At 38.2% G+C, this 22,424-nt stretch overlaps 1 protein-coding gene across 17 annotated transcripts in view; it reads right to left on the reverse strand.

Annotated features, from left to right (window-relative positions):
• PTPRD (protein tyrosine phosphatase receptor type D) overlaps positions 1-22,424 on the reverse strand; it is a 523,934-nt gene that overhangs the window by 123,729 nt on the left and 377,781 nt on the right. For 11 of the 17 annotated variants that reach the window (XM_037156783.2, XM_037156780.2, XM_037156782.2 and 8 more), the window contains 2 exons: positions 16,631-16,791; positions 6,470-6,582 (listed from right to left, as the gene is read on the reverse strand). In XM_037156783.2, coding sequence (XP_037012678.2) covers positions 6,470-6,582; positions 16,631-16,791 — 274 coding nt within the window. The remainder of the gene's footprint in view (positions 1-6,469; positions 6,583-16,630; positions 16,792-22,424) is intronic. The other 6 variants (XM_053656280.1, XM_053656278.1, XM_053656279.1 and 3 more) reach the window with 1 other exon arrangement.

Consider the following 22,424-nt stretch of genomic DNA (forward strand, 5'->3'; position numbering starts at 1 on the left):
CAACATCACTAGCTATCAGAGAAATGCAAATTAAAACCACAGTGAGAAATCACTTCACACCTGTCAGAATGGCAATCATCAAAGAAGTGCGAAAGAACATAAGCACCTTGTGTTCATTGCAGCATTATTTACAATCACCAAGGCATGGAAGCAGCCCAAGTGTCCATCATTAGATGAGTGGCTAAAACAACTATGGGGCATTTACACAGTAAAATACTACTCAGCCATAAAAAGTAAATTTAATGCTTTCCAACAGCATGGATGGAGCTGGAAAACATTATGCTAAGTGAAATTAGCCAATCAGAGAAGGACAAATATTCAACACCATATGATTTCACTCATTTGTGGAATCTAGTGAACAAACTGAACTAACAAGCAAAACAGACAGACTCACGGATGGAGAGCAGGATGACAGCCATGGGGAGGGTGGTTAAGGGGATAGTTAGGGAGGGTTAGGAGGATCGAACAAAAAGGGAAAAGGACTCATGGACACGGACATGGACAACAATGTGGTGAGTGCAGTGGGGGTAGGGTATAAGGGAAATAAATGGTAATAGAAAAATGCCATAAAAATAAAAATAAAAGAAGATAGTACATGGAAAATGAATCGTGTTAGCACTGAGACCATTAAGAGTACTAATGCATCAAAAGACACACACAAGCTTTTGAAGCCCAGCCAATTGCTGTACAGGCATTTCTGCTGCTGATACTACTATTCCTAATATGTTAACTTCTTATGAGTTTGTTTTGTTTTGCACAGCCCATCAATCACCTACCGTCCATGCATGCTTTAGGGCAAAACATATTAAGGTCATTTCATGAGATGAAAATGAAGCCTTTATGTGGTAACATCTGATCATCAATTTTTATATCCTTTTCCCCAAAAGATGCAAGTAGAAACACTAGAGTTTTGATTTTGTTTGAATTTTTTTGGAGGGAGGTGTCTGAGTAGGGGGTGCAGATACTAAAATAAAAGACTTCTGCAGGAAAATTTTTTCTGATGGAAAGTGACAAATCAACCAAAGGGTGTGTGTGTGTGTGTGTGTGTGTGTTGCATGCTGTGTGGTGTGGTGTGTGTCTGTTTGAGGGGATGGATTTTGCAGGCACGGAGAAAAGCGGAGACTGGAGCATCATCTGATGTTATTAGTTACATGCTCCCTTACTTCTTTTTTGTACTAGAAAGAAAGCTTATTTCTCCGAGAGCTAAACTTCTAAATTTGCTTTGCTAGAAAAAAGTAAAAATATGAACACGTACTGGCAATTTCTTTGATTTTCTTATCCATCTTCATCTTTTGACAATATTATATTTATTATAGTCATTTGGTCCAATTCTAGAGGCCATGGCCTAGAGGAGCTACATGCTAAGTAAAAGCTTTTTACAGTATTTTAAAAAACACCCCCCAAAAACCAACTTGTTATAGGCAGTCTCTATCAAAATGGTAAATGTGCCTATCCTACAATCCTATAATCACCCTTCCAGGTGTCTAGGATTCAGAAATAGTAACAAAGATCTGAAAAGACAGATTCTGAAAAGACAGGTTCAGTACGGCTTGGTACAGTATTATTTGCAAAGCAAAGCATGGGAAATAACTTAGCCTCCATTAATAAGGAATGAGTCCACACTTTTGTGATATCTGTAAAGTAGAATAACATCAGTTGTTAAAAAAGGAGATAAAACTTAATACAGTATCTTACAAAAAGTCTATTTTTACACAGTTAAATGTTAAAACAGGAAATTTTATATAAATGCACCTATCTATAGCTCTATACACCTGCTATGTGTTTTATAATTTAAATAACTGGATATCCATATAAAGGGCCTGGAAGGATATGCATGGTGCTATAAATGGTAGATCTTTCTTGAGGGTAAAATTGGAGTAGCTATAGGAAATCTTTTACTTTTTATTTTAAGTATGTCGAGAAATAAAAATAAAAAGTGGTAAAATAAAGATTGTTTAAAGTGCCTTTTTTGACTTTCCAACTAACAAAAATTTTTAAATATACTAAATATTTGAGCTAATATAATGAACACCTGTGTGGCCACAACCTATGGACAACGATTGTTAACAAGCTTATTTTTCATATTACAACATCTTCCAATAAACATGTGTTGCTTTTGTCATTAGTAACAAAAAAGTTTCCAGGGTCAAGGTGTAGTCATTGGATGACTCGGAATTTCTTTTTTTTAAAGAGAAAAAGAAAAGCTTCCCCCCAACCTAGGCTAATGGACACAGTTAACTTTTGTTTAATGCATAACTCATGTATTAATCATCCTAACACATATCCAGTAACTGCTACTCAGGAAGATGTATGAGGCTTAATAAATGTTTCTTTTAAAAATATCTTTTATAAGTGAATATTTTCCCCTCCTCCACAGATCTTAGAGATCTGTACAAGTTGATTAGCTGTTAATCCTAGTTTTCCATCATATTTCCTCTTTCCTTTTCTCCTTTTGCCCAATTTATTCCATTAACCATTTGAAGTGGCCAGTGTAACGTTAGTTAATTCATACCTTCATTGTATTTAGGTCTTTGTTGTACTTTTGTAGGTCATAGGTGACAAAGCTATGCCCTTTTAATTATATGGTCCACACTAGTTCTGACTGAGCCTGAACACTAACAAATGATGATTTATTGATGTAAACCACATTCCTCTAAGAGATTAGGTAGTTCTAAATGTAACTTGCCTGTATCCTGGTACCTGAACCCAGCAGACATATAAACATATTCATAGGAAATATCTACCAACAGAGGGACCAGTTCTCAACTGGGAAAATATGAGACTTCCTTACTCTGTTCAGATGGTTAAATGCAGTATTTCACTAACCGTGACTTGATTGCCACCCCCAATTGGGAAAGTATGCTAAAGCAATGTTCTCTCTGCATCCTACAACTTTCCAAAGATGGTTATACTGAAAACAACTGGTTTCTCTATCTTCCCTTTTTGTGCCTTAGCTGAGAGACAGCAATTCTAGTCTTTCATTCTTCTAATCCAAAGACAGGTATGTGTGTGGTACTGCAGTTGAGGATAAAAGTCTTTGAAGCTCTTAAATGGTTGCATTACTGCATTTGTATCAAGTCTGGAATGTGTATTTCAATACCTTCTGAATATCTGGGAGAATTGAGGGGAAAAATTCCACCTCCTTGCATTTAGACTCTCCAACAATATTAAATAACTTAAAGAATAAATAGGTTTTTTTATTCGTGAGATGGATTTTTAAAAAGAAAAGTAGAATTCATAGAGTCCATGGACTAGGCAAAAATCTTCTTTTATCTTCTGAAAGAACTACTGCATTTCAAATGGCATTGTTTGGTGTCTCATCATCCACAACAAACCCATGGGAATTAGAAATCAATTTGCTTTCATGAACAAGTTCTGTGCTAGGGGCTAGTTATATCAATCACCGGTTTCTGATTTTATTGAAAGTCATATGTTTGCAATGAATACATGAATGATTATTTCCCTACTTATGCTATACCTTTAATAAGCACTGTCAAACTTTGTAATATTTGGGTATAAGCAATTATACATTCAGAGGTCTGATGTGTATAAAAGTACCTTTCAGATAGTGAAAGGCACTTTTGGTCTAAAAGCTAAAAATTAAGTGGAGTCATATCATCTGCTGTGCAACACCTAATAAAGGATCATTTTATATCACCATCTCAGAAAGCTTGACATTATTCATGAATAAGAGGAGAGGAAGAACAAAAAATTTCCTGGGTTAACAATCCCACTTTCCACTCTCACTCTATTGGCAAGTAAATCAGGTAATTCATAGCCACTGGCTGGAATCCACACTGGCTGAAGCAAATCATCACATTAATATGAATTTCACATTATCGGCTGCATCTATTTCCTTTGTAAAATGGTCCAATTTTCAGGACAGCAGGACACATTATAGATCTTGGAAGGCAAATAGACTTTTTCAACAAATCAAGCTTAAGTAGATTGCTTACCTGAGCTAAAGGGCACAAAATAATGCTTCCTAAGTGAACAACTTCTGTTGTTCTATTCTCTTCGTTTACTAAATCTCCTCTCTCCTTTATTTATTTTGTCCACTTCACCTTGTTATCTGTTTGAGGTGATAAATCTAAGCTTGGTTAAACCATTCCTTCTATACACTTAGGTTCTCACTTTAATTTCGTAAACTCTTTGGTGATACAAGCAATGGCACTTCGATTGTAACCTTCATTTTCCTTTTCAGTGACTTATGTGTATTTTAACAGGTTATCTCTGTAAATGGATCCAATATTTCCACATACATTGGGACGAATTAGATTCTCAATAAAATTCGTAGGTTTGGCCATGTTTGCAATATCACCTGTAAAAGTGACAAGTACTTGTAGATGGAGGGCTCTCCGGTGAAGGCATTTCTGCTCCATTTCTTGTAGTCCCCTGTGATCTGCTAAGAATCCTTTCCCCACAGTGCCCATCCAGGCTTTGCATCAATACCTGTAAACATCCTGCTGTTGCTGGAGGTACTGAGGGAAAGCACTCCCATTAGCTTTCTTCTTGGGGGCTACCTTTGTTTTTCTACTCAACCCTATAGTAGTACACTTAGGTCTTTGCCAGAAGACCAAGGTCACTTCCCATATAGATAATACTCCATGCAGAAGCCAGAGGAAGGTGAGTGGGGCAGTGCCAAGCAGCAAGATACTGAGAAACATAATTATTTCCTCCATTTCTGCAATGTGCTACTCTTGTAAAGGTGATGAGGCAACATATAGAAGAAATCATGTATGAAATGATTGCTGTGGCTTTAAGATTCTCTATATAATGGTTTAGCCAAATTAAAAAGCACACAAATACCTGAGTCCATTATTAACAAGGTACTGTAACCTGGAAAGGTCAGTACACTATTATTTCAAACAGTGCTCTACTGAAAAGGTTTACTACTCAATGCCTATCAAGTTGCTTTAATGGAGCACCGAGCAGGTGACTCAACAGGGAACATCCAGGGACATCACAGGTCCTGGAGGACTTCAGTTTGTTCAGTTGTGGTGCGTGTATGCACAATGTACATCAGTCGGTATTTTTCCATACTACCCACGCTGAAGATTTCTGGCTCCATGAACATTTCCTCCCAACTTTTATGCTGATGAAGGTATACTGTGCTTTCTAAAAACAATTTTTAAAAAGTCAAACCTCACTTGCAGTAGGATTTAAACAAAGCCCACTTATGATAATTTGTATAGCCGCATTGAAAATGCCAAATGTTTCTTTGAATTAAATAGCTACCAGTTACTATGACATTACATGTAAAAGAGAAAACATGCTAAATACAATAAACCACGTATTTTCCATTCAAAGCAACTCATCACAAGTGTGTAGTTTAATAAATCTGCGGTGTACGCCACTGTGAGTTAGAACATCCATTCAACACAGTGACAAATTCCCAACAACTGGGGGGACAATGCTGCCACATTTCAATCAAATACACTTCTTGGATCAGCTCCTTACTGTGTTCGTTATCCTTAGGCACCAAGACAGTGCCACTCAGTTTTATGTTTTAAGCTCTCTTGACCATTTCATTGCGTGACATTCATTTGATATAAACAAGACTCATTTAAAAGGCAGGAAAAACAGAACTAGACTTCAATTAACTGTACTAAATGCCCCACAGCAAGAATATTTTTCCTCTGTTGAAGCACTTAATGTTATTTATTTTTTAAAAAAGCATATTCTTCTTATTGTCAGCCACTATGTGTCTCCCCAGTAAGAAAGCTGAATTGGTCAGTGAGAATCAGTACAGGTAATATTTAAAAAATAAACATTTTGCCTCCTTTTGTTTCCTTCCTTCCTTCCTTCCCTCCCTCCCTCCCTCCCTCCCTCCCTCCCTCCCATCCTCCTTCTGGATATTTCCCCCTCCTCCTTCCTTTTAGAATAACATGGACACAAATTAATAGAAAAAATATAAAATAAATACAGGGTGGGACAAAGGCAGGTTTGGAGTTATGAGTGTGGAAAACACAGAGTTTTTCTTGTATTATTGCTTATTAATTACTGTATTATTTTCCATATGAACAACTGTAAGCTTACCTTTGCCCCACCTTGTATATTCTTTCCCAACAGGATGAATGATGCAATATTAATCCACCATCTACTTATTCACTTTATGAGAACCTGAATCATTTCTGAATATGCTTCATTGAAAATATTAATGCATCCATTAAAAAGGTAGCTATTTTTATGAGTACAGATTGCCCAAATCTAGAGGAGAATTATATATTTTTTCTCTTTTTCTATCCCACCTCAGATTTGCACAAAGAGCTTAATTTCTTTATGAGACTTATGTTTTTGGCAAATATTGATAATATAAAAATAAAAGGAGTTTTATATTATTGATAATATAAAAATAAAACAAAATTGTTCAAAATAAAGTGATGCATTCACCCCTCAGGCAGTATCAGCTGGGCTATTAGATCTCAGCTCAGGCTGTGTCATGGACAAGATGAGTCACATCTCTTACCTGGTGTTTGAAAATTAAGGCGCCTTAGTTCTACTGGGTCTGTTGGATGGTGTGAGGGGACTTCCTTACTGTTCGGTATGCTGCTCTTTCTAGAGTCAGACTCTGCCCTTTTCCTAAAGAAAGAAAGTAAAAATGTAGGAATTAAAAAACAAAAACCAACTGAAACAGATTTAAAAAGCAGAGAGCTATGACCCCTGCTCCTATTTTCAGCTTTACAATTTTCACAGGCTAATTTTGTGACCTTGTTCAGGTCGTTTTTCCTTGCTTGGCCTACAGTATTTCCTCAGGTCTAAAAGTTTTGTGAAAGTGGATGAACTCAAAGTCCTCTTTCAGCTCTAGAATAAAGCAGTTCAGGGAGTCTGACTCTAGGCTTTCAGGGAGTGTTGACGAGGGACACTTGGGTCCTTGCTCAGCTCTTCTCCCTTAACCACTAGTTCCGTTGGTGAGAAACAGGACAGGGGGTCCCTGGTAGCCAATACTAAGAGTACTGCTACCATAGAGAAAAGATCTGGAATTACTGGGCCTCAGGTTGAACAGCTAAATTGGCCCCAATTTCTCCTTTGTGAGTATATATAACTGATGGCTACGAAGTGGACCTGCATTGGATTTTCCCATAAGGCAGATAAATACAGTAAGTGCATGTCTACGGTTCCGAGTTAGCCTAACACCTGGAATCAGATTGGGACCACATAAGATCAACATCCAATTTCTCTTTCAAACCCACCCCCAACCAAGAAAAAAAAAAGATAGTTGGCTGTTTAATGGTATTAAGCTAGTTATGATTAATAATGTGCTAATGAAAGTCAATCACAGAAAGAATGGAGAAAAAATAGTTTCACTGAGTGGTTAGTTCCTCTCCTAATGCTTGTTCAGGTATATAAACCATTATTAGCACTGCCTTGATATAAATAACTATTCACACAATTCATTGCTTTATTTGCTGTCTATTAGTTTCACTGAATACTTTAATTTGAAGCATCATAATGCACTTTTAGCAAATGTCTGTATAAATACTGTGAGGTTTTTCTCCCTAAGATTTCTTTATTCATTTTTTTTAAACCCAAGTAATGAGAGTGGTACATAACTATTTTCTTTCAGGGTGACTTAGATTAACGATTCACTTAACAAATGGAAGTCTTTTGCAAACAGTGCTTTCTTTCCAATACTGATTCCAGCAGTCTCCAGGCCGGAGTCACAGTCCTTGCATGTCACCCCTGCTCAAAGCGAAGGCATTCTCATTTGGGATTGCTGCAAAGGGAACCCTCCCTTTCTCTTTTCGATATGACCGTGGAACAGCTTATTTGGGCTGTGATAATGGGCTCTCATTCAGTGTCACCCAGGTCATTCCATGAAAGAAAAACAGTCTATCTCTGCTCATCTGTATAAAATCAAACCTCACAGGAAATGAAGGGAATATGGATGCAAAGGGAAAGTACACTTGCTTTGCTCAAATGCAATGTCTTTGGCAAAATATGGTTGACTAAATGAATTTTCTTGAGTGATTCCTATTAGACATCTTGCTTTCCTAGAATTTGAATCAACCTGTCTCCTGACTCCTTGATTCTACCTAAAAGTGACAGACACAGTCTCAGGACTGGAGGTACTGCCAAGGTATACGAGCAGTCACAGGGAAGCGGTGAGTGGAAGTGTGCCGAAGGTACCGGTAGCTCCAGCTGTATGCAGTGTGGGATGGGAAGAACAGAAGAGATGAAGGGCTAGCAAACAAGATATGAGGAAGAAGAGGAAGGGGCTCAGAAGATCATGGGAAAAAAGGATGTGGTGGCCATTTTCAGAGCCGAAAACGTGACTGTGCTTATGCTGGGGATATTTGCCTCAACACTGACAGAGTCATTTTACCACAGAAGATGTAGCATCGAAATGGGTGAATAAAACGTCACAGTGTGGCTTGCCAATGACCCCATGTGTAACCAAACATGTAGCTGGTCTTCTCATTTCCAATCATCCCTGTGGCCCTTCTCAGGTTTTGGTCTTTTCACACAAGTCTGCAAAAATGCATTTCTTTACTGATGTGCCAGACCCAATGACTAAAACTTAAGATTTTTATCTCCTCTCAAAGTAGCTCGACTGTCTTTGTCACAGGATTATGGAACCCAGAACTGGACATATCGGGACAAGAAGACCATTTCCCTCTTGCAGGTAAAGTGGAACATCCTCCGTATCTTCTTTTTCACTGAGACCCTGCTAAGTGACACTGAGACAGAGGACAGAAAAGAATCATCTCTAAAGAAATTTAGCCAGTTTTTCTCATGCCAGGGAAGCTGAAAATCACATCTTGGTACCCAGATGATTCTCAGAAAAACCCAAAGCACTGGAGTAAAACTGTAATTCATGCTCATAATAAATTGGAAGGGGGGTCCTGACATTTCATAACTAGCTTCTCCCTCACTTTATCTGATCAAGTCAAATGACCTCCAAGACCTCAGACTCCAAAAATCCTAGCCAGCCAGGAAAACCAGTGGTTTAAACTTTGTTTTGTTTGGTTTCATTTGATAATCACAACATGGACAGTTTCAGCTTCCCACACTCTTATCACATTATTGTCCAACAGAGAGGAGCTTAAATGGTTGTCTAATGGAAAGAATTTCTGAGGAAGGTTTGCAAGAAGAAGAATGAGCCATCATCAGTAATAAGAGACCTTTAAAAAATAAAATTTACTGTTGTAAAGTTTTCAATGGCATATTGCAGCCCTAATTGGGTCCAAAATAAGAGCATTTAGTAACATTTTTTCCTGAGTTTTTTGAGGTTTCATTATTCTCATTTTAAATTAGTAAAAAAACCAAGTATAGTGACTGGAAACAGATGATCAACTTTGCTTTGCTATTTTATTTTTTCTATTAAAATGATAAAACCCTAGTGTATTTCATTTCTTGTAGTGAGAAGTTGTCTCTCATGTATAGGAGTTACGTGGATGAAAGGGAAATAGATCACGTGGTGAAGGCAGAAGCGAAGGCAGAAGCTGCTAACAGCATAAAAACATGTGTTCGTTGGGGTGTGGATAACACAGAACAAAAGTGCGGCTCCGTGGTCTAAGGAGGGTTCTGTTTTCCACTTACCCTCTCCTGGGGTAGAGTGGAAAGCATGAAAAACTAGGGAGATTGAGTGGAAGATCAAATCTATTTGGAACAAAGATATTCCGACATTGGAGTACAGGCTTTTGGAAAAATATACTTATTTGAAATCTCTATTATTAATATTCAAAGGTATCAGTTCAAATGTTCACAGCCTGTCACTATTAAGACTGTAACTCAGCCACTACTGGTGTGTACTTCCTTGGGTAAGCGAACTACGAGCCTTCTTAATTTCTTCATTCACGAAACAGAGGAGGAGGGTTAGTACCCGGTAGCAAACTTCAGGCCCAATTCTCATATTAACAGGACAAGAAGGCAATGATGAAGTTGTGAAATATGGACAGTGTTATAATGGGAAGGTAAATTCCTAAGTATATTAAGTAGGTTCAAAATATTTTCTTTTGGTTAGGAAAAAAACTTTTTCATGTGTTTTTCAGTTGAGTCATTGGTAACTAGTGATCTACAAAAATACCAAAATAAAGAAGACCCTCGTGGAGGTAGTAAGCTTTCTGTCAGTGGAAGGATAGCCTGTTGACCAGTGATAAGTGATTTTAGGAAAAATACTGCAGTAGTAGTTTTCAAACTTTAGCATGTATCAGAATATCTTGGGAAGGCTTGTTAAACCATGGTCACTGGACCAATGTCCAGTTTCTGGTTCAGTAGGTCTGGGGCAGGGGGCCCAGGAATCTGCATTTCGTGTTTCCTGGTGAGGCTGATGTAATGATCCAGGGACAACTTGCTGAGAACTGGAATTCAACATCGGGAGGGAGGTGGGTTAGTGAGGACTGAGATCCCTTTTGTCAGTTTAATTTTAACTGGGAATGTATATCTAATTAATGATAGAGATGTGAGTATATAGATATGAATTAGAAAGCAAGAAGGTTAGGTTACACCAATCAGTCCATAATCACACAGTACAGATATTATTAGTATTGTTCTTACTACTATTACTATTATTATTCAAGGCGGGAAGACATGGACAACAATTCCAAATCACATAAGCATTTTCACTGAAACTCTATCATCAATATTTGGAGGGTGTGAACAACCTAGTGTCCCTGTGCTGAGAGGTGACCAGAGATCAAACTTGAAAAGTGACCCTCAAATGAAACGAAACGAAATAGCTTATGAGACACCTCACATTTCCCTTCTGCAGACACATTGACACATAAAAACATTCATTTCACCTTAACAACACACAAAACTTAAAGACTGTTTTTACTGTTTTCTAAATTCAGCTTTAAATAATCGTAATCTGTTTTATCTTCCATACAAAATTTTTCTTCCGTAATCATTTTAATATCAAATTGTTTTGTATATGTAGGCTTTATTCATCTTTTACTTGCCAGGTATCATCTTTTATATCCGACCTCCACCCTCACCCCCTCAATACCGGCAAAGCCTACCAATAGCTTATTTTTTTCGTATTGTGCATTAAAGGGGTTTGTTCTCTATTCCTCACCTGTCAGGTTTACTGCTCCATTTTAATGCAGCAAAAAAATAAAAGAAAAAAGAAAAAAAGAAAGGCTAAATGTTAGTTGGCCAATGGTAATGAGTAACCATGACAACCAAGATTTAACAGTGCTCACAGGTGGGGACACATAACTTACACACATTAGCAAATGATAGCATATCAAAATATTTCAAGGCCTCTAATCACAGAGTAAATGGAGGACATGAGGGTACATTGCTAAATAAAGCATTTTTTAGTATGTTAACATCATATTTGCTTTCATCCATCAATTTACCAAATATTGCCAGGATTAATCATATTCCAGGAGGTATTTGATGGTAGAGGTGCAATTTGATTTTTTTATAAAATATACCATGAGAAAACTACTAATGTTCTTGAAGGGACTACAACATTATTCCATAAAAGAAATTTGTTCATTTAAAATAAAGAGTTCTCAGTGAAGAGGCAGGTTATTTCCTTAACGATATAAAATACTTCACATTGCATTGAATGCACAAACATTCACACAACTGGGTAACACATCATGAGGTAATAAAGTGGCAGAAATGAGTTTTTCAAACACCTTTCGACAAGTCAGGTGATCATAAATCTCTTCTCCAATAAAAGATTGAACACATTTTCAGTTTTGGAAAAAGTAACACTCATCATTATAAATCTAGAGGGCATGACCCATCTGTATAGTGGTATGATCCAGGAAAGTGTTTTATCACCAGCCAGTGCCGTGAGAGCTATTTCCTAGTCAAAGAGGCTGCTGTCTGTGAACACGGGCCCCTCACGCTTGCAGCCACTTTTACCTGAGATGACAGGTGGACATACTTCCTACAGAGAGTATGCCCTTCACTCATAAAGACGTAATCTGAACAATCTGCATGGTGAGGCAAATTGCAAACTATTTAGAGAGTTGTCAATTATAAAAATAAAGATACCGAGTCTACCTTAACGTCAGCAAAATATATACTCATGTCCTTAGACTATCTGGCTTGGAGATAATTTAGTCCATCTCTTTTCAGAAATAAAAGAGTCACATTAAATGGCACATAAAACATACAAAAGGAATAATGAAAATAGTATCAAGCATATAGGTTAATTCTCTTCTGAATTTTAAAGTGATTTACCTGGTGGTGCCAGGTTTTTTAAAAAATCCTGCTTATATGTTTCTAACTTACTCATTTTTAATCAATGAGGTCATCAGTTGTTGGAAAATCTATTCTGCTGGATGGAAGAGAACCATTTAGTGAATCATCAGTTTTACTTATTAAAAGGCTGTTGATATTCAGATGAATAAATACAGTGTGCAATTCCCTTCCTCTTCCATAGAAATGTCGGCCTCACCACATGTATGGGTATATAATTGGTGTAAGTGTCCTAGTTTGAAGGCTTTTGGAACCAGTATATTTAAATTATAGGACTGAGAGTTTTATCATAGCTCTCGCCAGCCAAGATAAAGGCAATACTGAGTGATGGAGTAAACCGGTGGGGGGAACAGAGTTTGTTTAATACTGTTTGGCTTGTACAAATCTGATCACACAATATCTTCGTGTCATGTGCTCTACTAGGCACAAAGGACACAGTGAGGAATAAGACAGACTCCTTCGCCCACACTGTGGAGAGGGCAGAGGAGTGGCCAGAGAGTGAGAGGAAAGGTGTCGCAGACTTAGCAAAGGGCTTTCTCTGACGGCAGCCTGGAAATATATGTAGGGTTGATTCAAAAGAGAAGACTACAGAGACAAAGCCCACAGAGGGCCAGTGCTGGATCTGGGAAAAGCTGAAGTCTTATTTTAGTCACATCTACTTCATGGTCTTCCCATGTTAAAGTCTGAGGGTATGTTTGGAAGTTATTTACTGCCTCTACAGCATCCATTCAGGTTGGACTGTCGCCGTTACGGATGATCGTTTTGTCTAGACATGCCTTGGATCTTCCCAGTGTCCTGGCCTGTATTCTGCCCCTGCACCAGTACATAGTAAACACTTCTCATCCATCCCGACACGATTTCCCATGTATCTGGCCTACCATTTCATTTAAAAATGTTTTCTATATTAAGAATTCCTGGACAGTTCTAGAACGGCTAAAACACCTTACATAGGTAACAAATGTACAGGACAGATGAATATCTAAGTGCATTCAGTTGCTTTATGGACCCTTTCACATGTATGTGGTGGGGAAAAGCCATCATGGAGTCATATTCAAAAAACATACACTCAACCCTGGAGGGGCAGAAATACCAGAACACAAATTTTATCACTTGGTGTTTGACGTTCTCATTATAGAGCACTATTATTTAAAGGGTTTAATTATCTAATCTACGTATTTATTTTATAAATGAGGAAACAGAGACCCAGAGTTCTGGCATGACTTTCCACCCCACAGAGCCAGCTAGTCACCAAGCAGGGGCTTTAACTCAGTTTTACTGATTCCTACACCTTGTTGCCCTTTTATCTCTGTACATTTTGAAATCACATATAGAGTATAAAATTTCAAAAAAAATCATAGTGCAAGATAACTGGTAACACTAAAGACCTGCCAAATATATTTTAATTTTCTGGTTATTCAGAAGGTGTTTTAAGACACCTACAAAGCCTCAGTGATATTGTTTTGTCCCTGATTATCCATGCATTGTGGTTTTACAAATTACTAGAGTAAAACAAAGGCAAATGAACAGTACTGTCATTGAGTGCTATTTCCACATGAATACAGTAATAGAACTATGTCTCAAGGTCTCCTCAGACAGCTTTATATGGACAAACCATTGACAGCTACAGACCTACTCTAAACACAAGCGGTCTTCTAAGCAGGTGTATATGATAAACAGAATTATCAAAATAATATGAGCCAACAGTATTTTATACTCACTCCCTACTCAAAGTATCACTTATATACAGGGAGTGAAATACTTTAAAAATGATAATATAGTCAATTTTAACAACCTATGTATAAACTCAAAGGCACCTAAAAGGATGAAGTATTTATTACATAATTAACTTTGCACAGAGTCCAAGCTATAAAAGACACTATTTATTGCCTACAGAAGATTTCCTCTTGAACTGCCTCACGATAATCAAGAAGGACATTGTTGGGTCTACTTGAATTTCAAGTCAGGAATGTTCTTTACTGCTGAAGCAAGCATTTCTATTTCAGAAACGCTTCATGGGCCTTCAGATGGTTAGCTAAATATACTTAGCATTCGAGGATGTGTGCATCTTCCAACAATTGCATTAGAGGATGCTTGCATATGCACACACTAAAATGCAACTGTTTTAATGGAGTCATAAAACCTTTAAATATGATGCATTTTTTGTGGGATTAGGAAAAATTATAACGGAGTTGATTTTTTTCAGGCACATGCAAATGAAGAATGGGAAATTAAGTTATAAATGTTATCAAGGTTAAAATCCTATTTCTTCACACTTACATAACTAACTCACAAATCTCAAGCACATCTTTGCTCAGCGACCTGACTTAAGGATAGTCAGATATATCGCAATGAAACACTTAAAAAAATAAAGCAAGCATTTCATCCATTTCAAATAATCACAGAATGTCACGTGATGTGGTCTAGAAATGCAACCATCAGCAAGCACATGTGTTCTGATTTGACTCCCACGGTAGGATGTGGTAACATCCTACAGTAGGATGTGGACAATTATAATTCTACTCTCGCTTTTTAATCATTATATTCTCTTTTGGTCATAAGCACAGCACATGAACAACAAAGGCTGCAAGCTCCTGCTTGGACGCACCCCTGATCTGTTGGGGCTCTGAGGTGTGTAGCTGCCTCCTGTGTCCTGTTCTTAAACCTCTTGCATGGGACAGAGGCGATCAAATGCAATGCACACTGGAGAGGTGCAAATCGGGATGAGAAGGTTGAAATCACTGAGGAAGAGGGGGCTTTTGCCTTTAATCATTTGCTTTTTCAGCTCTTTTATAACATGGATAATTGAGTGATGGCAGTGATCAGGAAAAAATAATGATGGATATGTCTTTCTAGCTCTAAAATAGACTAGGAAATTTAATGGGTTATGGTTATGAACTTTTTTAAGTTGTCCTTTTTTTTCCTTAGCCCTTTACTCACACTGAAATAAAATGGGATGTAGTTTCCTAAGAGAAATTTTTTAAAAGAATTTAATCTTTATTGCATTTTTTCCCATTACCATCTAATCCCCTTACATCCCCTCCCCCAGCAATCACCACACTGTTGTCCGTGTCCATGAGTCCTTTTTCCTTTTTTGCTCAATCCCTCCATCAAAGACGTGTCTGGAAGAATACACTTTTGAGTCAAGAGAAGAAGTTATGAAAAAAATAAAGGCTATTCCAGGAATATAAGAAGACATTTAACAAAGGACTACAGTTAGAAATAATTAACATAAACCTAATGAAGGAAACTATATAGATAGAAAAAAGAAATAATAAAAATAGGATGATCAGATTAAGCATGTAAGCAAGACTCACAATGAAGAAACTCTCATCTGAGTTTGAAGGTTAAAGATTTGAGGAGCTAGAGGGGAAGGAGGAGGAAGAGGGAGAAGAAGGGGGGTAAAAGAGGGGAGGGAGGAGGGGGAGGGAGAGAGAAGCAGCCCATTTCATAGCAGAACAAAGAGATCATCAAAGAGTATTCTAAAAGATGGGGCACTACAAAGGAAAATGGGAACACAAATTTTCATGAAATAAAACTTGAATCAGAAGAAAAGTTATAAAGGAGGAGAATTCAGAATTTAGTCATTCTAAATTTTAAGAGAACATATTATGTTAATTTTTATAGTTTTATATATTTATAATATTATAATTATATTTTAAGGCAAAAAGCATTCAGAGGTAGAAGAAGTGTTAATGTCTTTCATTCTCACTAAGCATTGATCTGGGGGGCAAACATTTTGCTTATAAGCAATGGAGGCAGAGATACAATTTAAAGAGAGTGGACAATCAGCACACATGGGTAGATGTGAATTATTTGCAACCCAATTGTCATCAAAGACACTAAGTCAGATTGGTATTTGGGAGTATAAAAAGAGAGGTGATTTTTTTAAAAAAGGATAATGGTACCTCGCACCCATTTTTGGACACAAATGAGAATTCAGCATTCAAGATGTGGAAAGGGTTAGAAGAAAACCAGGGAAAGGAAAAGTTCATTGTCTTCCTTTTTTTCCTTCTCTAATCTTCAAATTTTAGCTACTTTGCTAAGTTTTGAGAAATACCTACAGGGAAAATCTCAGTGCATGTGCACATCAGGGTTATGAAGTGAACACAAATGTACAAATTTGTAGTGTTTCACAAACCGTGTTGAAATTATCATGCTTGTGAACATACTAATGTCTCAAATGTCATGCAAAGTGCCCATACTACATAAAATAGCTCAGAAGATAGAGGCTACAATTCGTGCATGCTGAGCAACAAAGTCCACACCAAACACACTGAATGGGATTGCAAATTGTAGTCTTTACATTTTGTTTGAACTCTAATGAAACACTTCCCAGTGATTACTGGGGCTACCGGACTGAAGTATTTCTATCCAGATTAACCAAATAATGACCACAGAAGAGTTACCAAGTCTTCAAAAATGAGGCGGCCCCCAATACTGTAATAGAAATACTGGGCAAACCTACCTTTTATAAAGAAGAATAGCTATGACAATGCAGATGATAAAGACCACGGCAAGGACAGGGCCAACAACCCAGATTAGGCCTTCTTCTTCGTCTGTGATTGGCTGCGGATCCAGATCCATTGACACAACCGGGTCGGAGTAAGGGCTGGTTGCATACATCTTCTGAGGAAAAACAGAGTCTATGTCAGTTATCAACGAATGCCTTCTCCTGTATATCTGTAGCACTAGAAGAAGTAAATATTGGCAAGTGTGGACTTGAAGATAAGTATGTGTGAAACAATGTCACTAAAAAGGAGAAGCGAGGAGAGGGGAGAAGGAAGAAAAGGGAAGACGCAAGGAGGGAAAGGTAAAGAGGCTTGGCAATCTAAATTTCCTTACACAGGGAAGTATTTCACAATAAAAGCATTTTTATGATATAAATTACTGCATATACACTGTCTCATTGTGGTCTATCCATGGCATACTAAGTGATATTATGAAGTATGAAGTACTAGTAATGAACCAGGTGCAAAATGTTCAATGAGCATTTACATTGTGCTAATAATATGTTCCATGCTATGTGAAAATCAATTAAAATATTAGCTCCAGCATTCAATACATTACCACCTAGTTAAGGAGACCAAATGTTAAGAAGTAAACATTTATAGAGGAAAATAGTAGTATTTAACTACATGTTAAATTACATAAGTAGTCCTTAGTACTGTGTACATTCGTTAGAAAATAGAGGCCAAACAATCAACAAAGTCTAGAATTTCAGAAGAGAAATCCACTGTTCAAGCTATAGATGCAAGATCTATAAAACTGACATTATGGCTTTCCAGAACATAGAGTTTTTTAGAACTTAAAGGGACACAGCAGTTCTCATTTAATTTTATTAGTTACTTCACAGAGGCTGGTGTGGTTGTTCTCAACTGATACAGAAAAAAGGAACCCCTTATACAGTGTTGGTGGGAATGTAAACTGGTCCAGCCACTGTGAAAAACAGCATACTGGCTCCCCCAAACATTACAAATAGAACTATCTTGTGATCCAGCAATCGCACTCCCTGGTATATATCCAAAGGAAAGGAAATCACCGTCTCGAAGAGGTGTCTGCACACCTGGGTTCCCTGCAGCACTGTTCACAGTATCTAAGATGCGGACACAATCTAGGTGTCCTTGGATAGATGAATGAACAAATAAAATGTGATCCACATTAGTGTACACATACATCTATCCATATACAATGAAATATTTTCAGTCATTAAAAAAAGCAGGAAAACATGCTATTTGCAAGGGCACACATAAATATATCCCTGGAGAGGAGAGAATAGAATGGTCACTGCCAAAGGCTGGACATAGGTCATAGGGTAAAAACCTTTAGTTATAAGAAGCTCTAAGGATCTGTGTTCAGCCTGGTGACTACGGTTAATAGTTTAGTAATGTGTACTCAAAAGTTGCTGAGAGTAGATCTTAAGCATTCTCACCACACAGAGAAGAAGAGCTACTATGTGAGATGAGAGATGTGTTAATTATCTTGATTGTGGTAACTGTTTCACATGTACATGGATATCAGTCATCATTTTGTATACTTTAAATACATACATAATTGTATGTGCCATTTTTCCCCCTCAATAAAACTGGAAGAATGCATTCATCCAGTGAAAGAACAGAATGAGTATCTTTGAATTTGGTTTTCATAACATTTTACTTGGTTCGGTCCTATTTTAGTCTACATTAAGACTGTTTTCTCTTAACTCTGTCCCTTTTTAGGGTCCTATTTTTTTCCTTTTCCAACAAAGACCAATCCACATCCATGGGCTGCCCCACCTCTCCCACCATTGGCTCCTCATCTCTTCTCTCTCCAGCATTGGTCTGAGTCTCTCATTTGCCAAATGTAATTGCCATGATTCAGTTCTTACCTCTCCAGACATCTTTTCTGGATTTGCCACAGTTGCGCAAAACTTCTTTAAAATTCCCTTCTCTCTTCTCTGAATTCTGTACTCAATAGTCCCTTCCCAACCTTGCCAACTGATCAGGTCCTGTTAACTGCCTCTGCATTTTTCCCGTACCAGCATTCTTCCGTTTTATTTTCTTCCAGTCTCTCTTTTTCTCCCTTATCTGGCAAGGTCATCACCAGTGTTAAATACCAACCTCTATGCACATTACTTTCTCGCTAATGTTCCTAAACTCACAGACTCTGATAAGCCCCAGACCTTTGTTTCCAGTTGTTTGTAGCGATTACTACACATATTCTCAAGTTAAGAACTACGTGTGTTATTTCCTTGCTTCCCAGATATACCCTCCTTCTGACTTGCGTATTTTTCTCACCCCCCTTAGTAGCTAGTACTGAAAAACTGATTTTATTTAATCTTTTAAAAATATTTTATTTATTTATTTTTAGAGAGAGGGGAAGGGAAGGAGAAAGAGCAGGAGAGAAACATCAATGTGTGGTTGCCTCTCATGTGTCCCCCATTGGGGACCTGGGCTGCAACCCAGGCATGCGCCCTGACTGGGAATCAAACCAGCGACCCTTTGCTTCACAGGCCCATGCTCAATCCACTGAGCTACACCAGCCAGGGCTGATTTTATTTAATCTATGTCTCCCAAGTCCATACACTCTCCAGTCTCCTGGGTACCACTTTCCTTCAGCACCTCATTCATGCTTATCCAAACCATGCCCAGACTTTCTTCCTTCCTCGCACAGTCTGTATTGCTGACACAGCAAACTATAGCTATGAAACCTTCAGGAAGATTTCAGGTGATTCTTACTAAAACCTAGACATCAACATCATTCTTAAGGGCATCCACAATTTTGTTTTGAACTTCCTTACCACACATATAACATATTCTATCAAAGCAAAGTATTTGTTATTACTCCGCAAATGCTCTATTCTTTCTCTTTAACTCTCTCTCACAACATTTAGCTTCAGAAATCCAGCTAATCTTCAAGTCTCCACTTAAATACTGCCTTCAATGAAGCTAACTCTCTTTAACCAGAAATAATCAATTATTCCACAAAATGTAGGTAAAAATAATTTTAAAAAGTTGAGGTAGTCCTTTATTCTTTTCTAAATGACATTCATCAAATTTGATTTTGTTTTTTTATCTGTACATATGTCTTCTTTTCTTTAATGAAATTACAAACTTTTGGAAAATAGGGATCTACATACTACTCTTCATGTTTGTATGCTAAAAGCAGCTAGTATGGGACTTTGCGCTTAGTGAATTCCCAACAAACCTTTGTTGAGTAAAATAAATTATTCATCTTTTCAAATGGCTGACATTAGCAAGGTACAGAAAAATATGCTAATTTTTCCCCATGATCAATAAATATATTTAATTTTTTAATCTGCATTTAAACATATTTGTGATGGGCATAAATTCTAATTTTAAGTGGGACAAGCTCAGTAGTCAAGCTGGAGAGCGCGTGCCCCAGTACATGCCTGTAAACTAGCCTCCCTTCCCATTTTCCCCAGAAACTGGGGAAGAGATGAACAAGACTTGGAGATTTTCTAATGTATCAAAAAAGATAACAACTCAGTATACGTACAACCTTCTAAAGAGCAGATAAGAAAAAATATGCATATGTAAAGATCTACACAAAGGACTTGACAAAGACACTAAATCTCTAAGAAATATGATTCTCCACAGAAGTATAATTGTTTCAGTTCATGCTTTCTCCATTTTGTGGGTCACACTCAAACCGGTAGACAAAAGTAAGCCACTCTCTCGATTTACAATTCTTTACCAAGGGCCTTTGAGATAACAATCTTGGTCAGCCAAGCACACAGAAACCTAAGCAGAGGTTTCCCCAAAGCACACAGATCAGGAACCAGAGACAAGCAAAATGAAAGGGAAACGAAACCGTGCAATGGCACAGGCCTGTGAAATGCGGAATTAGTGCCGCGTGGGGAAAAAAAGATCAAACCTTGGGTCGTTCTACACCTGTCCTCGGAAGTTCTTGATAAAAGGCAGTGGATTGGGGTAAAGCTTCTTTCTGTCTTTGGGGAGGGGGCGCATGTTCTCTATGCAAATTATCAGTCTACCCTTGGAGTGATTAGGTGCTTTATTAACAATCATTCATGAAAAGTAGAGGCTTAACGGACTGTATCACTGCTCACAGTATACTAGTGGGAGATAAGGTAAGGTAAATGCTGTCCTGAAAACACACATGCAACACGAAGGCCATGCTGTTAGTTGTGAGAGCGATATTGAGAAACATGATGAAGAAAAGGGGCACTTCAGACAACACATTTGGAAAAAACCCTAATTACATCTTCAAAGAAACAGGGCAATGACATACGAGGGGTTGGTGCGGACCCTTGCAATGGTGATGCATTTAAACACTAGTAAAAACGTCCGAGAGACATCCGAAATCAGAGTCTTCGACACTGGTACAACCCTCCTGGTGACCTGCTGCATTCTCTGCTCTACCTCAGTGGTCCGAATGCACTTTCTGAAACGTGCTAGAGCTATATGAAGAGAATTATTTTCAGGTATCTAAAACTCATTAAAAAAAAAAAGAAAGAGATGCCTTCCAATATTCCATTAATCTTGATGTTTCGTCTTAAAACCTCCAACCAGAGCAGAGGTCCTTAACCTTTTTGGCACCACCGGTGCCCGGGAAGACGGGCGACTGGGGCAGTCACCCCCACGCAGGGGGCGGAGCTCAGGTGAGCTTCGCTCAACCCACTGTGGCCGTGCTGGGGTTGGGGGCGACAACAGGCAGAGCCTCGGGGAGCTTTCACTTGTGGCCTGGTTCCTCACAGGGCGCTGACCACTAGTGGTCGGAGGCCTGGGGACTGGGGATCCCTGAACTAGAGAGAGAAAGCCTACCCCTGTATTAAAATTCCGGGGAGCCAGTCACTTTGTTTTCAAATGACATTTTGTGTACAAAGCTAAACCAGGCAGAAGGGCCGCCTTTGTGCTTTGATCTTCCCCAGGGGAACTCCTTCAGGCACTTGGAGAGAGGCCCCACCGTGCATGCTCACACCTGATGTGGAGAAAACTTTGATACATCTCAGGCCTCTTCTACAGGAAAGTGACGGGCTCGGCTGAGTTGCCACGCCTTGTCAGTTTTAGGCCCTAATCTATTAGAAAGGCACAGTGTAGAATACGTATATTAAATGTTAATGTGAACTGCCACTTCAAAAGCTGTCCTCTTCCCATCTACAATTTCTCTGCCTCTCTTTTTAACATTCAAAGCAACCGAAGCATAAAATGACATAAGAGCAAGATGAATTACATAAAAGAAGACAACTCATTATTTAGAGTACCTTAGGAATTCTCCATTTTATTGAATTATTTTCTAACTTTCTTGGCTTTTCACTGATAAAGTCACTGGTAAATTGCTATAATTACAGAAGCTGGCTCTGCTTGCCTTTTCCCAGACAGAACTTCCTCAGAGAATCTGAGTAGACAGCACTGTGGGCTCACTGGCCGTTACAGGGGAAGAAAATGCAATTACCCCCTATTAATATTTTCAAATACCCGCAAACGTAATATGTACAAGTACAGAGCTTGTTCCTATTGTAATCACACAGGCTGAGGTCCATTAGGTATTCTGCAAGATTTGTTTTGATTATAGCCATGCGAAAAGGGTGAGGAAGGATACTATGAGGACTGATGATGGCTCTCACCCTCCCACAAATACCTGTCACATCAAAAAGTGTCCCGAACCCTGTTCTGACACTTCAGCACTTCACATACTTGAAGCCCACCTAAACTCCCTGCCATGAGAGACACAGCCCTGTTTGCAATGAAAGCTCAAGAAGATTAGCCAGCAGTGTTCACAAAGTAGGGAGCTGTTACATT

The sequence above is a fragment of the Artibeus jamaicensis genome, unplaced genomic scaffold (genome assembly GCF_021234435.1).
Source record: "Artibeus jamaicensis isolate MK-2021 breed Jamaican fruit bat unplaced genomic scaffold, CSHL_Jam_final scaffold_1964, whole genome shotgun sequence".
In the NCBI taxonomy this organism is placed as follows: domain Eukaryota; kingdom Metazoa; phylum Chordata; class Mammalia; order Chiroptera; family Phyllostomidae; genus Artibeus; species Artibeus jamaicensis.